Here is a 17,458-nt window from a genome sequence, read left to right on the forward strand (position 1 = left end):
GAGCTCTGTTTACAGTTAGCATGTTTTTGTGTAAGTAATTATTTTAAGTGTGTGCTGTTAAATATCACATTTTGTGGTACAAATGGCTTTTCAGCTATTGGAATTGGCTCCTGTTTCTCATTTCCAAAATTTTGAATATCCATTTCAGTGCCACTGGACAGTATTTCTCATGTAGTCTGCTAAGATTTCCCCTAGATGTTGTTAATTGCAGCATTCTTTCTTGGCTGATGTAAAAAGCATTACTGAAACTTGAGGTTGTTTCTAACAGTGTCATTTACACAGAAAACACATTGAGTAAAAAATTGAGATATTACTTATTTTGAAAAACAATTTATCCTTTTATCCCATCACTACCCCACTTGGAGCCACATAATCTTTCTGACCAACATAGGAGATAATGCATCCTTGTTATAAGACATTAGGAACTGATGCTTTTATTAAGCTGACTGTGTTTTGCTCACTTCAGAAGAATTTTGGTGGACTGCTATAAAATCATTTGGGAAAATACATGTGATCTTTGTGTTTGTTGCTTACACACTGTAAAACATAAAGCCTTTCCCCTACTGTGCCATTAACAGAGTTATAGCTGGACATTGGATTAAGAAAACTCATTAGAGAAGCTCGGTGATTGGAATATTATGTCTGATACGAACATTCAAATAAAGAGAATGAATCTGTATTTGAAACTGATGGCAAACATGTCTCCTTGGTTCTTTGGATTTATTTATTGATATTGTGGTTTTGTGAGCTGTCTAGCTCAGCAAGTGGCACAGGGTTTGACTTAAGCAGATTTGTGACTTCTTATATTTCAAGATGTTACTTTTAAACTGTGTGGTTTTAATGAGAAGGAGAAGGACTTGTACGTCTTGTTTTTCTAATAGACCAAAATGAGAACATATTGACTAGGGACATGTGATGGTAAAGAGTTGAAGAAAATTGAGTAAACTGACTGAACGCTATTTTAGACCATCGTATGAAAGGCAACTTAAAGTACTTTCTTCTGTTTGCAGGAATAGACAATCTCTATGAGAGGGCTCTTCACATCCGCAAACTCCTCCTTACTTTGCCCAGGTCGGTCCTTATAGTGATGAGATACCTCTTCGCCTTCCTCAACCAGTAAGTGCTTTATCATTCCCCAAGGTACTGTATCTTTATCTGCCTTCCTCTGCTGGTATTGGAGTTCTTTGGGTTTACTCATACTCTCTGTAGAATTTACATTTAAGCTCCATTTAACACAAAAGATGATCTTCTAATTGGCAATGAAAATAGAATGAAAACACCAATTTTCATTCAAATTAAAATTCCATTTGTCCAAAACTGAGCAAGGGTGTAATAAGACAGATTAAAGTGTTGTCTGATATGGGGAGCGCAGGCTACAGCATTAAAGCTGGTAACAAAATAAGCCGATAAGAAAAATAACAAATACAAACTGTAACTACATTAAAAATAATTTACGTAATTTAAAAGTAGAAATTTTTTTTTCCTTATCTCAAGTTGATTTTAATCTCCTGATGGGAAGAATAAACAGTATACTCAGGCAGCACAGGCACTACAAGCTACCTATGTGATGCTATGTGCTGCCAGGGTGAGACTTTGTGTTGCTGCTTCTATTTTCTGGTAATAGGGCTACCAGTATAGAGAACATACATCCCCTGTGTATGCTTTGATATAAAGTAGCTTGGTTCTCACATTGCAAAACACAGCCAGCTGCTGCAAGGAGGGTTGTGTGAGAAAGGGAAAGTGGTGTTTGTGTCTTCATTATCCCAGAAAAACTTCTTCATTCTCAAAGAGAAAATAAAAGACAGGTTGGGCAATTGCACTGTGTTTCTCCCTCCAGTCCTTCACAGCCCTCTTTGGTTTTGCTGACCCCAGTATTTTCACTGCAGATTTTGCTTCTTGTGCACGTTGCCCTGATTCTAGCTTTTCTCTTTCTGCCTCCGTATTGTCTGTTTCCTGTTATATCTGTTTTCATATTGCCTTTTTCCTCTTTTTTTTTTTCCTAAATTTGCCCTCTGCTGATTCATTCTGTCTTTGTGACCTTCCCTATTTCATCCATCCTGTCTGTTCCTATAGAAACAGGGTCTTTGCAGCCAGGTTATGTGTGCATGCCTGTATTCACAGCTGTTCCAGTTTCCTTTTTTCTAGTAATTTCTGAACCACTTTCAAGCAATATTTAAAAGAGGTGCAGAGATCTAAAGCTTTATGAAAATAACCATTCATTGCAAACATTAATTCATCCCTCTATAGTGACACTGTGTAAATATCTCATAAGCTTATACCACAGCTTCTCCTCTACTTAGACGTACAGATTGGCCAGAGTTATACGAGGCTGTACTTGTTATGTGGTCATGTTAGCTACATCTGTGCTCTCTACAGGAATGCAATTCAGAAAGCAGACTAAATCTCATATGCCTCCAAACTGCTCCTGGTACATCCACAGGGAAACATTCCCATAGTTTAACTTTCTGCAAATCCAGTTCTGCTTTTTGCGTATGCAGTTAGGCCTGCTTGGCCACATGAAATCATCAGACCTCATGACTTGACCTTATCTGGTCTAGCATCCTGCCCAAAGCTTCTAAAGTTAGATCAAGTTGCTCAAGGCTTTGTCTTGACTTCACGAGCACCAAGTGGAAGGGAATAATCAATTCCCTTGACCTGCTGGCTTTGCTCTTCCTAATACAGACACATATGTAACTAGCCTTCATTGTGGGAAAACACAGTGCTCAACCACGTCCAACTTCTTGTCCAAGAAGTGCTTTTCCCAGTGTGCTTTTCCTTGGGAGCTGATATCTAAGAGTCAGCTCCAGACTGTAATAATACATGGGATTATTTCATCCCAATGGGAGGACTTTGCATTCATCCTTATTGAACTCGATGAAATCCCTGTTCATGCATTCCGCCATCTTGTCAAGGTCCTTCTAAATGGTAACCCTGCCCTTTACCATATCTGCTATCCCCCACAGTATGACATCATCTTTAAGTTGGCTGAGTGTGCACGCCATCCTGTTGTCTAGGCCATTCATTAAGTCATTGGACAGTATCAGCCCCAGTATTGAGCCCTGAGGAGCACCACATGTTACCAGCCATCAGCAGAACTTCACATGTTTCACAGTGATAATCTTTTTTACACATTCTTGCACACATATAAAGGCTGAACCACCTTATATAACCAGAGACAAGATGTCTCTGATTAACACACAGGATATGATAACAAATAGGGGCATAAGAAGGAGGAGAGCATGATTAATTTTACAAGCTAGTTATGAAGGGTGTCATTTAGAAGGTTTGCCTCTTCAGTTTGGATTGTTTGTACATGTACACTCTATAAAATTCCCTTTGTAAAGGGAATATGATACTGTATTTAAATACAACCAGACGTACTAATTCATGTGCTGCTTCAAAGTGCAGAACAACACTGAGGTAAAGGGCGTCCCTGTGCTTCAGGTTCTGTTTGACTGGCCCTGCACAGACCCACTCAAAAGCCAGCATTTCCACGAGAAATGCCAGTGCTTTTAAACAAGAGAGTAAAGAGCAAATTTCATTCAAAATCAAAATTGAAAAATAGTAATGTTGAATTTTCTGGAGGAAAGGAGACCGTGTGAAAGTTGGTTAGTAAGAACAATGAAAGACTTTTCTTTGGTTGTTTCCAAAATGAAACCCCTGTGGGAGTTCGTGGACAGAAGGCAAGGTGCTCAAGGATTTTAGGTTGTATGGTAAAAACAGAAACCAGAAGTCACAAGAGCCTTTGCAAGATCCGGGAACTTAGCTACCTCCAGAAAACAATTCGGTCTGCCTAAGTTATATAGCCACTTGATGGGAGAGATGCATCGGGGTCTGATGGGAAATGATAAGCATGATCCACTTTGGATCCAGTCCACTTGGGCCTCCAAGGATAAGCACTGATGAGATAGAAGCAGCAGCAGTTGATGAATTTTACATTAGGCCATTAAGTCAGTGTACACTAAACACAATAGTGTAGGAACACATACATCTACATACATATATGTGCTATAAATTCACTTTATAATGCGTGTAACCTATTGAAGAAATCCCCTTTTTTTTTTTTGTTGCATTATGTGGGATTAAGTGTCAAGGAGAACAGGAAATCTCTAAGCTGTGATGGAAAATGAAGTTTCTCCAGTTTTCAGAATAAGGTTAGTAACAGTGGAAAAGTCATTTTTTCTTGATTTTTCTGTTATAACAGCCTTTCACAGTACAGTGATGAAAACATGATGGATCCATACAACCTGGCTATTTGTTTTGGGCCAACCCTGATGCCTGTTCCAGACATACAAGACCAGGTATCTTGTCAGGCGCACGTGAATGAGATAATCAAAACTATCATCATCCATCATGAGGCTATTTTTCCAGATGCTAAAGAACTTGATGGCCCAGTGTATGAAAAATGCATGGCTGGAGATGACTACTGGTAAGTCAGAATATTTGTCTTCTATCTCCTTAACATATCTCATTAACATCCTCATTAGACTGGTTGTCTGGATAACTGCTGTGATACAGAATGACTTTTGCACACAACAGAAATATGAAGATAAATGAGAAGAGCATTTAGGTTCACACGGGAAAGTGTTGGCTGTAAAAAACATGAAGCAAAGGCAATTACGATGGGATTCCTTACAACATTTTGTGGAGGAAGCTACGCTTGTGCTCAGCCAGATGCAGCCAAAATTCTGGGTGTACTATGCAGAGCACACAGCCAGGAACTGGCTTTCTGACCGTGAACCATCTTAACAAATTTCAGCTTAGGATGCTTTCCCCCTGCTCCTTTCCTCTCTTAGCAACACACACGCCCTTTTCATAAATAAAAGGATTCAATGGTTCTGGGAACTTCTTAATAGCTGAAGATGTTTTCTGAAGAAGAGGTGTGTAGACTTCTTCAGTAATTGTGTATTCATAGCATGTCATGAGAATTATGTTGCACATAACTTTAACATTATAAGAATAAATAATCTCATGGGGGTGGCATATTTTTGATATGTGTGGAAGACATCAATTACCCCCAGTGGACTGGGGAAGAAAGGGACTGGGGTTTAACACCCACTGAAGCATCCTTTTCATGCTGCCGTTTCTCTCTCTGCTCAACTTTGTATTTCCCTTCAGTGACAGCCCATACAGCGAACATGGTACATTAGAGGAAGTGGACCAGGATGCTAGTACAGAGCCCCATACCAGTGAAGACGGTATGTCTGTTACATTACTGTGCCTTTGATAGGAATAAGTTTTGCAGGTGTTTCACGCGGGAGACCTTCTTCCTTTCCCAATTGTGTCTTATCTGAAAGAAGAGGATTTCAGTCCTGGTGGTCTGTAGCAAAGATGGATTCTTTAATCTCAGTTTGTGTGTTTTTTCACTCTGATTCATCTGTGTTTGACCAGCTGTTTCCTTGTTCTCTCCTGATTTGTCCAGTCCACAGGAAGAGCAAGAAACTATTTCAGTCAGCACATATTATTTTCTGATATAAAGTTACATTTTTAGTAACTCTCTATCTTTTGTCTGCAAAAGCTAAACTTATCAAAAGTGTGTCTGTAAATATTTCAGCTAAGGGATATTTGTCATTCAGTGGGCTCTATTTTGATATGAATTTAAAAGTTGTTCCGTCTAAAGGATTTATAACTACTGAAAAACAGGTGTGTACCCCCCGCAGTGAAACTTCTGAACAATAGTCATTTGCTATAAATATTAATCTCATTTGCTATAAATATTAATCACATATACTCTGACATTTCTGGGTATATCCATGAAAAATTTGATGCATCTCTATTATATCAATTCTTTTTAGACAGGTTTCCTAAAGGTGTATTTGACTGTGACATATTTCAGTTGGGCCATTCTTCAGATGTCCCTCCCAATAACTTCTGCCCAGTTTCAAGCAAATGTAACAGATGGAAAGAGGTGTCAAAATTGTTAAATAACTACCATTTTCCTGACAATTAGTAGCCAGTTAGAGGTGAAGGATTAAGAATAACGGTCCCCGTAGAGAAGAGCTGCAGTGTGAGCTCACTGCATATCTGGCCAGCCGGCAACCCAGACAGAGCAACCAGCACACGTGCACTTAGCACCAGCAGAAACAAAAGCTGCCCCTTGTCGCTCTCAGAGCACATGTGGAAGGAGGAAGAGGAAGAGACAGAGAGGGGGAAAGGGAAGGAAAAGAGCTACAGCAGAGAAGGATTTTTTTTTTTTTTTTAAAAAGGACGTCACAAGGGATACTGGTTAGGAGCTGGGACGATTGCCGTAGGGAAGGGGAACAGGAAGGTGTATCTATAGGAAACCTGGCTACACTGGTCCCATTGCACACAGAACAATGTAAATAATAGTTCCACTCTAGCTGTACCCATCTGCTTTGTCACGTAGACAAGTTGTCAGTGACAGATTGCCTGTCTCTTCCCCTTTGCTGCAGTGAGGAGGGGCAGACAGAGTCTATCAGTGCAGCTGTTTGGAGAGGAGGGACAGTTGGGTGGGCAGGCATCACAGAAGGAGGAAAAAACTGAGGACAGAAGTCAATGTTAATCTTCTGCATGGGGTGTATATCCATGCCTGCACCCGCAGTAGGGAATACTGACAGTTTTACAAGACAGCCTGTATGTGGGTTCCTCTTGATGAACTCTAGAGCTAAACCCACCGCACGGCTCCACTAAATGGTGTGAACAAACTCATAATTGCACTTCATTTTTCCAAGACAGTGTAGCCATACTTTATAAGAGCTCCTTATTGGAGGTATGAAGCAAGAGTGGAAGCTGAAGAAGTCTGTCTGTCTCGCATTTAGAGCACGAGTGAAGTAATGAAATGCAGGTGACACACCAGTTCAATATATTGGGGCCAACTTTGGGGTCCCATGACCAGACTGAGAGATAAAGACCCAAACAGGCATGGAAAAAAAGTGCAGCTTTTCAGCAACAATCAGAAGCGTTTACTTCAAAACCATGCCTAGGAAAGATTAAAACATCAGCAGGGTCCAGAGGAGCAGGACCATGGCATAGTGCATCACCTGTGCCTTGCTAATCATGGGCTCTACCCCATCACTGTGGTGTTATACTAACAGTTTTACATTCCTGTTGTGGTGTTACCTGTGTTACGACTGTGTCATTGGTGGAGACAAACCCTGAAGAGAATAGCTGTCAACAGGACAGAGTTCTGTTAAAAGATTTAACTGCTCAAGACATGGCTTTTTGTTCACCAGATTGGCCAGCAATTTAATTCTAGTTGTCCCATCGCACCTTTTTAATTAATTCAGTGCCAAAAGGAAGCAGAGATTTGTGTTTACAGTGAAATAGTTGTTAGCACAAAATTATTTGTAATCTCGGTAAATACTGCTGCAAAGGTAAAGATTAGCAAGCCTGGTTCACGTACAAAACTGTGTTGGCCTTCGGTTCTCAGCCTGCAAGCTCTAACCCGTTTTTTTTCCATGGATACGGCTTTCCGTTATAATAGCACATTTTTCTAATGTAGGTTACAGGCTTTAAATTAAATGCATTCACCATCCCTTTGCACATACATTCATGTGTTTGGCCTTTGGACAATTCCTTTTATAAAATGTTCTTGGTACCAAATATTAAAGTAGGTGAGAATTTTTCAGTTTGCATATTGAACTGCATGAGAGTCACTGATTGACCTGTGGTGGACAAAAAAAAAAGTTTCCACTAAAGAGTCTGGAGTCTTTTGGGGATTTAATGTGATTGATTCATTGATTATAAGCTGGATGCATCACTGACAGCTGTACATGGAAAAAGAGAAAGGGAGGCGCAGCATTGGTGCTGTATTGATCAGACGCGTGGTGCTTACGTATTTCCCTCTGTTAGGAGATGAAAGAAGCAGACTCTATAAATGCATTTTTTTAAATGTTGAAAATCTGATTAGTTTTATGCTAAAATGTTATATACATACACAAGACCAAGCAGCTAACCCCATAAGAGTTACAGGGTTATTGAAACATAATCCAGAGACTATGATCAAAAACAAAAGGAAAGGATTTATTTTTCTACTTTAGTTATTGTTGTTATAACAATTACTTGCTGTATAAAGTTAAACTACAAGTGACTGTCTCTATGCCTACTAGAATAAACCCATCTGTAGGGGCTGGCTCAGTAGCACTGGGAATGTTTAATTACAATTTAGGAAACAAGAAGACTTTTTAAAAATTAAAAAACATATTATGTCTGCAGAGGTAAATTCTGGTAGCTTAGGGAAAAGAAGTCTGGAACTTATAATTGAGCATATAAATACTTCATAACTGCTTAATTTTAAGCATATAAATTGCCTTTTTTTTTTCCTAAGGTTACTGGTGTTCCTATATTTCTGTTGATCACTGGAAAGGGAAGAGGGAAGGAGATGCATTTTACTGCCGTGTTTTCAGTCTTTTTTAAAATGTGCAGAAAGTATCCCTATTAAGGAAAGCACATAAGTTTCTTCTTTCTTCTAAATCTGGAAATGAAATATAATTTGTGAAGTTCAGAGCATTTGTACTCAAGCTGAGGCACAAAAAAACCCTATCTGTAATTTTTCTGCAGAAGAACCTTTACCTGAAAGTGCCTTTGCAGTAAAGATTCAAAGGATATTATTCATGTCTTGCTGAAGCAGTTTTTAGCATATTTCCTTTACCTTCAGTTTGCTGGAGATTTTTTATTCTTGTTGGAGCCATTTGGAAAAGGGTGACTAGGTTTGTTTTCAAAGGAAGTAAGAGAATTTCCTGAGGAAGTTAAACAGATGGGTTTCTCCTGGGAAAACATACATACAATTAATATTGTACTGTTCATAGATATCTCATAAACATAGGGTAAAAATTGAGATGGTAGTTGTGCTGGAAACAAAATTACAGGGACACGTAAGGCTGTAAGTTATTGTTGTGTCCCCAACATGTAGTAATTTTCCTGCTTTTCAGTAGTGCGTGCCGTGATCAACATTTTGCCAAATTCTGTTCTGTCAACACCTTGCAACATTTCTTTGCTTTTGCTGTTCCCCAGTCAGAGAACCGCTATCCTGAGGACAGGACTTTGAAATTGCAACGCCGCTGTTCTCTGGTGGGGTGTAGAAGAGGATAAACGCACCGGGAAATAGCATCTTCCCAGGGAGTTCAAGGACATGCTCTATTCCCAACAGCCAGGGTACATCTGGGAGAACTGAGGAAGAGCAGGGCAGAGCAACAGCAAACCCCTCCCCCAAAAGTGCAGGGGATGGTCTCCCCTCTTTTCCTTAGCTCCTTGTGCCCTGAGGCATAGAGGGCAGTTCAGTGCCACTTCAGTGCTGCCACCTCTGCAGGGAGGTTAGTACTACATCTGGCACTCCAATCCCAAAATTAAAATTAGCACTTATGTTTCCTCTGCCCTTTCTGCTCTCCCCAGCCCTTGGATCTAGACAGCTCTACTTGGCATCAAACCTTGATTTTTGAGCACACTGCAACATAATGTGTCATCAAATGGTGGTAGTAATCATAACAAACTTTGGGGGTCATAAGTAAAAAAGTGAGAACAGAGCTGGATGATTAACAGAGTCCCTAAAGCTTTTCCCACAGTTCTTCAGTTTGGCCTAATTTTTCACTTCCATATCATTGCCTGAGTCACTAGAGATGATAGCTGGTGAGATCCTGTATGTCATCAAATACTTCTTGCTATTGTAGGCGAATGCCCCCAGGTATGGACAGAGCAGTGCAATTACATTTCCCTCCAAGCTGTCAATTTTACTGCTAGACATTCAGTACCACACAGATTTTGAGTTACAGATCCCAAATTTAGCTTTCATCACCTTTGCTTTTCAGGCAATGCTTGTCTGTCATTCAGTAACCTTGATACTAAATGGCTTAGCTTTTCAAAATGCATTTATTTCTAGGAGTGACTGTCATGGTACTTTGGTTTTAACTATTAAGGCTTGACCTGTAACAAGGTGAATTGCTATTTAAGTACAATCTCAGTACTGTTTGCTATAGGAAAGTTCTCACCATGTAAAAGCAACATTCAAGCAAAGAAAATGCCCCTTTCAAAATAGTAAAACCTGTCTGAACTTCTTTTTGGTTCTATTAAGAAAACTGTGTGAGATCTACTGGGCACTCCTCCCTGAGGAGGTAGGATTTGTTACCCAGGCAATCTAACTAACATGTCTCAAAAGTCACATCCATTATGGATACATTACCAATTCATAGAGCTGGTTCCAGTGGGGCAACTGCCTTTAGACCTCTGGGAACGTATGTGAGTCTTGCAGGCAATGGGAGGATACAAAAAACCAGATTCCCACCATGCACCACACTTAGATTAGTGTAATTCCACTGAGGGAGATAGGACTATTTCTAGTTTAGTCTGTTAATTTGTAAATAAAAAGACCTCTATACTCAAATGTGGGATACTATATGGTCTGTTGAAATTAGCAGAGAAATGGGAAATCCCATAGCTAATCAGTGTAGGGGTTTACCAATCAACCCAGTACCCATGACTGTTATCACTTAACTTCAGAGAATGTCAAAGGAAAATATGTACAGGAAATTTGGGATTTTCTTACTTATAATAAAGGGGTTTTTGTTTGGCTGGGGTTTTTTTTTGCATTTTAAAGTATTACCCATTAGTGAGTGACTGGCTCGCTGAAATCTGGAAGCTTTTGCTTCTGAATTCTTGATCCACTCTTCCATAACCCATAACTTACCTGCAGTCTGAGGACAGTGTATTCAGACAAACGTCTGCTCCTTTTCAATCCTACCCCATCCCAGTAATACCTTCTTATAACAAATTCCACAAGCAGCGTGCATGATACCTGTAAAAACAACGTTCTTTTGTCAGTGTCATGTTATTGCCATTTGATTTAATACTGCCCTCTTAAACACGATGCAAGATAAACAGGCATGTTTAGTTTTATTTCTTTTCATTTGGCAATAGTGTCTTTCCATGCTTAGCATCACTTTGTCACATCTGTACTTTCTGTTAGAGATACACTGTAGATAGACTATCTAGAAATGGAAACAGGATTGTATATTAGAATATATCATTAATATATACACCAGCATTAAAGTTTTCCCAGTTTGCCAGAATGTTTCTCTCTATGTCATCTTCACATTTTCTTTGCTTAAAAATGTGAAACCAAGAAACCTATCACCCCCCACCCACCCACCAGGGAATGCCTGCCAACGAGCCATCCAGTAGCGATGCATTTTCAGGAATTAATACTGTTATTGCTAGATTCTTACTTGTGTTTATGTAATCAAAGTCATTTCTGCCAGCGTACATTACTTTTGCATTTGTAATAGTGAATTCCCCATACCACTGTATGCCATCTCTGGAAGTTTCTGGGTTTGTAAGTCCTAAACACCCTGCAGTTCGTCACTGACAGGAGCTCTTAGCGTGACTGCAGAAGCAGCAAACCACAAGACAGCCTTCTGCAGGCTGGGCAAGTTATTAAAACACCAGCTGCAAACTAGAACCTCAATAAAGGTGCTATCATTATGTTTTCATGCTGCAGGATGAAGTTAATTTTAAAAAGACATTCCTGCGCAAAATGTTGTCATAAAGGGACAGTGGCTTTTATTACCAGCCTGGTTCTTTGGGGAATTACAACCTCAGCGATTTTAATTTGCGCCAGACAGAAACTTGCTATGTTAGTCATTAGCCCAGATGTTAATTTCCATCTAAATATTGCCCTAATTAGGTAAAGAAATTTGTCATTTCAGGGACTCCGAGTTATTGGAGTCAACAAAGATTCTGCAGGTTTTTCTTTACGTTTTGAGACTGCGGTGACAAATTTTAATCTGTTTGAGCCCAGGTGCTTTTGGTTTTGTGCAGAAGAAACTAGAGGTTGCTAAAATCACAGCTGTTTCACTGGTGTCCAGGCACAGCTCTGGAGATACCTGCAGGCAGACATTCCGCAGGGGCCCTTCGCTGACATCAGTAGGTTTCCAACCCAAGCATAGGTTACAGGATGGAGTCCATTACCGATGTAAGGCTGAATTTACCAGCATACTGATGGAAGATTAGCCAGGACTGCTGTAACCAGTGCTTGACTTCAGAAAATACCAGCCTCCCCTGCAGAAAGCAGAGGAACTCGGGATGTTGGAGCAGGCAGAGCTGCCTTAGGCAACTTGAGACCACACAGGGACTGCCCCTGCAGAGGAGTCGCCCTTAGGTGGTCTGGAGCCCTCTGCCTCACTCAAAAAGGGTGTTAAGGAAGCAGATTAAAGCACTAGGCTTCAATGTTGTGTAAAACACTAGGTTTTCACTAGGTCTGCACACTTGTCATGTAGAAGACAGAAATCTCATAGCCCAATTAGGCAGAGCATCCCTGCTCATGCACAGGGAAATCCTGTCTTCCCTCCTTTGCCACTGCAGATGTTAAAGGCACTCCGGTTTACTTTTCCTTTATCACACTGCTTCCTCAGATCTCTGATTATTCATCTGGGTTTGTTCATCTTATTTTTGGAGGCCTTCATTGCCTGGCCTCCGTCCCACTCCCAAGTCATGAAGGAGCCCTGGCAGCAGGAGGCAGAGGCCTCTCTCCCAGCAGCAGCTGTGGTAACATTTGAGTATGCTGTTACGTTTTCTGCAGCTTGCGAAGCAACCCAGATGTTTCACACTTGGGGCACAGTTTGATTATGTAAGGGACATATAACTACTGCCTGAAGTCTGCCTTAGCTGACCTGATTTCTGTCAGCTATGCTCAATAAGAATGAGCACTGAGAAAATGCAATAAATGGGTTTTATGAAACCAAAATAAGCAGGTAAGCTGGTATGGAATCCGATATCTGTTCTTCTTCCCTCCCTACGCAGAGTGCGAGCCCATAGAAGCTATAGCCAAGTTTGACTACGTTGGAAGATCTGCACGAGAACTCTCTTTCAAGAAAGGAGCTTCCCTTCTGCTCTATCACCGAGCGTCTGAAGACTGGTGGGAAGGAAGGCACAATGGAATCGATGGCCTTGTCCCTCACCAGTACATAGTGGTGCAGGATATGTAAGCAGTGTCTGCTGTGACTAGGTCCTTGGTGGGGTGTAAAAACATGCTGAAGCAATTAACGTGATTTCCAAATGGGACAGTGGTTGAAAGGCTCAGGTAGATTAAACATTAGCCTTCTATGCAGGCTGCCTGTCTTCATTGCGCTGAATTGACAGCTCTTAATCAAAAGCTACTACTAGGCTAAGCTACTTTGTTTACGGATGTGTTCCCAGTACATTGAGAGGCGGATGCTGCTATACGTATTTTAATTTGACTATCTCTTTGTAGCAGTTGCTGACATTTAACTTCAGGATAGCAAGGGCTGGAGAAATGCAGTCCTGAACTCTTCTTTTACAGTATTAGGCGTGTGCTTTGCCAAGGAAGACAAAATTCTTGTTTACAGAAATGTTACAGTCAAAAAGTGAAGAGCTCAGTAGACAGAAGGATTATAAGCAATTTTTGGAGACTTGGAGGGGCTGTAGTGCATTATAACATGCCTGCTTTTCTTAAGGGGATTAACACCTGCGAGTGCCAAGATGCTCTCTGTCACACCTAACTCACTGACTTCTCATCTCACCATGTGTGTTCTGTGCAGGGATGATACTTTCTCAGACACACTGAGCCAAAAAGCAGACAGTGAGGCCAGCAGCGGACCCATAACTGAGGACAAGTCATCGTCAAAGGACATGAACTCTCCCACTGACCGTCACTCCGACGTGTATTTAGGAAGGTAAGCGTGAGCATAACGTGTTTTCAGCAGTACTGCTCGCAGCTCAGGAAACATAGCAATTACTTCTCCCCGTGCTTGTGGTGGGCCACTACAACTTGTCCTATAACCACTTCTTCATTGGTGCAGGCAAAGAAAGAGATCAGAACCTCCACCTCCTCTAAGACGCCCCGGCAGGAGCAGTGATGGTCACTGCCCAGTACACCCACCTCACCCTCTCTCCAACTCGTCCATGGAGCTAGGTTCCCCCAACCTGGCAGCTCACTGCAGTCCCAGAGCCCTTCTTCAAAATCGCAACCTCAATGCCGACAGCCCTGAAAGGAGGCGTAGACCCGGACATGGCAGTCTGACTAACATCAGTAGGCACGATTCTCTAAAGAAGATTGACAGCCCTCCAATTAGAAGATCTACATCATCTGGTCAGTACACAGGTTTCAATGACCATAAACCACTGGACCCAGAGTCAATAGCTCAGGTTTGTGTCTTTTTTATTTTATGTCACTCTCTGATTTTCTGAGGAGCGAGTCTCAGTGAATAGCATAGCGCAGCGCACGTACGCTGGTAGGAGTGTGCATGCAGGAGAATATCCTACTGAGCTTTTTAAGCAGAGTGCGTGTGAAAGAAGATGCATTAAGGGATCCTGGACAGACGAAGCACAAGGGGGAATAGACATTGCAGTAGCAATAAAAAGAGATTATTTCCTGTCATACCATAATGAAATTGCCTCTGCCACCCAGAACACTAGGATAGTATATGATTACAACAGCTATGTAAATCTGTGTGTGCTGATGAAGGCTGGCCTATTCTAACTTGCATGTAATTAGTGTTCAATTATTTCTTCATATTATGCTTTGCAGAAAAGTGCTCTGACTGGCTAGTAGCGACCGTTGCCATTCAAAGCACAGATTTACATTCCAGGGTCTGGTGCATTTTACATAGTTTTTGTACAGTTCATACCATATGTTGATCTGATGCTTGTAGTTGAGCCTAAGAACATGATGTGCAAGACATTGTAGCTGCATAAATCATGGGCCATCTTATCCCTGTGTGAACACTCGCCAGTCCCATTCCTGGCAGTGAAGAGGTGAGAAGGATGGAATAGGGAGCACCCCGATCATCGCATTGGTTTGTTGTACAGAGCTGGTTACAGCTCTTGAGCAAATAGATACCGCTGTCTTCAGAACTCGCATTTTGTCTAGGTAGTATAACATGATTACTAGGGGCACCCTGAGGATACAATATGATTGCAAAAGTATTTTACAATAACGCTGGCACTCATGTTTTAAAATTTAATGTACTGGTGGTGCTTGCTTTTCAAACTCTGCCTCCAACAAGAGACGGAAGGGACTGTCATGCTTGGGTCAGAAAGCTGAACCGTGTATTAGAGAGTTAGCAAGTGTAAATGTTGTTAACTGTTTTATTTTACTATTAACTTATCTATTTACTTTCCTGGAACCACACACAGTGCTGTTTGGTTTAAGCTATTATTTTGATGCAGTGATCATTCAGCAGTGAGAGAACCCAAACTTTGATTAAACTGCATGAAAGTTAGCGTGACCAAGCAAGGAACAGCAGATACTTAACCTCAGTTGTATCTCAATACCGCTGAAAAATAGTGAACTAGTGTCTTGGTGCATTCTTTTAGTATTTGTGCCAGAAATCCTGATGAAAAAAATAATTTCCTAGGTAAGCTCACTGAACAATGTCTTGCCGTTTTTTCTGCTTAAAATTTAACTCAGAGAAACAGGAGAAGAGCTGAAGAGCTGATAGGCAAACGAGCTTTATTTCCTTACAAAATCTGGTTTGTAATCCCTGTGAGGGAGTACAGATCCTGAACACCTGGGGCACTAGATCAGGGGAGCAGTCAGCTAAGAGGCAGCAAATGGACTAAAATCTTTACAGCTGTCACTACCCAAGAGATGACAGAAATCTTCACAGTTAAAAATGCTGCTAGGCAAATATCCATTGTCCTGACAGTCACTTAATAAAATGGCTTGCAGGTTTTAGTTTAATCGATTTTTTTAATTTTTTAGGTGACTTTTGACTCTCTCATGTGAACAGGTTAAATACTTGTAATGTCCAGCGAAAGCTGCCATCTTGTCAGTCGTAGTGTCTTTCAAATAAATCTGGTGGAAATTGGCTTTAGCACTATAATACTTGTTAAAGAGGGCAAATTAACTCATGCATTTTTCACCCCCTCTTCCTGCTCCTCCCGTGCTTTGCGTTCAGCAGCAATTCGAATAACGTGCCCCTTTCTCTGTGCTCTGACCCAGGACATCGAGGAGACAATGAACACGGCGCTGAACGAGCTCCGTGAGCTGGAGCGGCAGAGCTCGGCGAAGCACGCCCCCGATGTCGTGTTGGACACCTTGGAACAAATGAAAAACACCCCCACCCCTGCCACCTCCACGGAGTCGCTCAGCCCCCTCCACAGCGTTGTTTTAAGGAGCTCCGAGCCTCAGATCCGCCGTAGCACTAGTTCTTCCAGTGACACCATGAGTACTTTCAAGCCCATGGTGGCCCCTAGAATGGGAGTGCAGCTGAAACCTCCTGCTCTTAGGCCAAAACCTATTGTTCTTCCAAAAACAAATCCTAGCATAGGGCCTTCCCCTCCTTCCCAGGGTCCAGCCGACAAATCTTGCACAATGTAGACAGCTCAGCCACCGACAGTGCCCGGCTGGGGTATGCTAGGGAAAGGGATGGATTAACGATAGAAGTCAGGGCTCCATAGCATTGTTTGTTCATGTTTGTAATTGGAGAGGCTTCGTTTTTCAGTGTTTTTGAATGTATTGTCTGAAACTAGCTACATTAACACGGGCATTTGTATTTTGTATGGTTTCAATTAAAAGAAAAACTGGACAATTGTGCATCATTTTAAAAAACAAACATAGACTTACTTGAAAACTTGATGCTGCACCATTTGTAATAAAAACAACACAGATCACAAACAGCTTGCCACCTTGTACCATACTTCACAGTCTTACCGTAGCTATATAATAACAGATCCTGCACAAAACTAAGGGGCAGGGGGGTCAGGGGAGGTGGGAGACCTCTCATTTCTGGGTCACTAAACCAAATCTCAAGCAGGTTAGTAGGAGCTGAAATCTAGCATGTGAGGATTAAGTGTCTGTGTGGAATGTCCAAGTCATCTCAGGCCACATTTCTTATTTAAGACACCAAAAAAGTCCACCAAACCCTCACAACTCTCACAATTGGCACCGAGTTTTAGCTTTCTTGTTGGCAGTCTCACAAGAGACAAGCGCCGGATGGATCTGGAGATCACATTGCTCTCACCGATAAAATGCAGCATTCCAGGTCACAGCTAAAGCACATCTCCAGGATAGTATCTAGAAACTCCTTTTGCTGTCTTCTGTAATAGTGTACCTTTTCCCATGAAGCTAGACCTTCATTCCCTGATATCGCATTTTTCACAAAAGCTAAATTCATTTCAAGTCCATTGTTGAGCGAGCCAGGCTCTGGGGAGTACGTGAATCTGTTGGTCCATTAGGCTGGCTGATAGGCGATTAAAAGGATCAACTACGCTGTAATTCAGCAAAGTACCCCATTGACTTTATTGCTCGGTGTCCAATTAAAGACATGATTTGAGTTGTAATAGTCGGAGTTTTGAGCTGACCTAGCTCCTCTGGCTGCCTCGCACAGCGCAGACGCTCTGTGCACGTCCTTGGTTATGCTGACGGCAGCAAGGCAGGGACTCTCTGAAGAGGGACGACCTCCTGCCAGCAATGCAGGGGTCAGTCGCAGGACAGACAGCTGAGTTTCTACCGCCTAGATTCAAGCTGACTCAAGTTTTCCATAAC

The 17,458-nt window shown here is 41.5% G+C and overlaps 1 protein-coding gene across 2 annotated transcripts in view; it reads left to right on the top strand.

The window, feature by feature from the left end:
- Positions 1 to 16,291, top strand: part of SRGAP1 (SLIT-ROBO Rho GTPase activating protein 1) — a 147,447-nt gene extending 131,156 nt beyond the window's left edge. For both annotated transcript variants that reach the window (XM_075704812.1, XM_075704822.1), the window contains exons 16-22: positions 1,011 to 1,116; positions 4,205 to 4,429; positions 5,119 to 5,198; positions 12,751 to 12,931; positions 13,509 to 13,643; positions 13,770 to 14,115; positions 15,914 to 16,291. In XM_075704812.1, coding sequence (XP_075560927.1) covers positions 1,011 to 1,116; positions 4,205 to 4,429; positions 5,119 to 5,198; positions 12,751 to 12,931; positions 13,509 to 13,643; positions 13,770 to 14,115; positions 15,914 to 16,291 — 1,451 coding nt within the window. The remainder of the gene's footprint in view (positions 1 to 1,010; positions 1,117 to 4,204; positions 4,430 to 5,118; positions 5,199 to 12,750; positions 12,932 to 13,508; positions 13,644 to 13,769; positions 14,116 to 15,913) is intronic.
- Positions 16,292 to 17,458: the final 1,167 nt, after the last annotated feature.

This window comes from Pelecanus crispus, chromosome 1 (assembly GCF_030463565.1).
Source record: "Pelecanus crispus isolate bPelCri1 chromosome 1, bPelCri1.pri, whole genome shotgun sequence".
Lineage (NCBI taxonomy): Eukaryota > Metazoa > Chordata > Aves > Pelecaniformes > Pelecanidae > Pelecanus > Pelecanus crispus.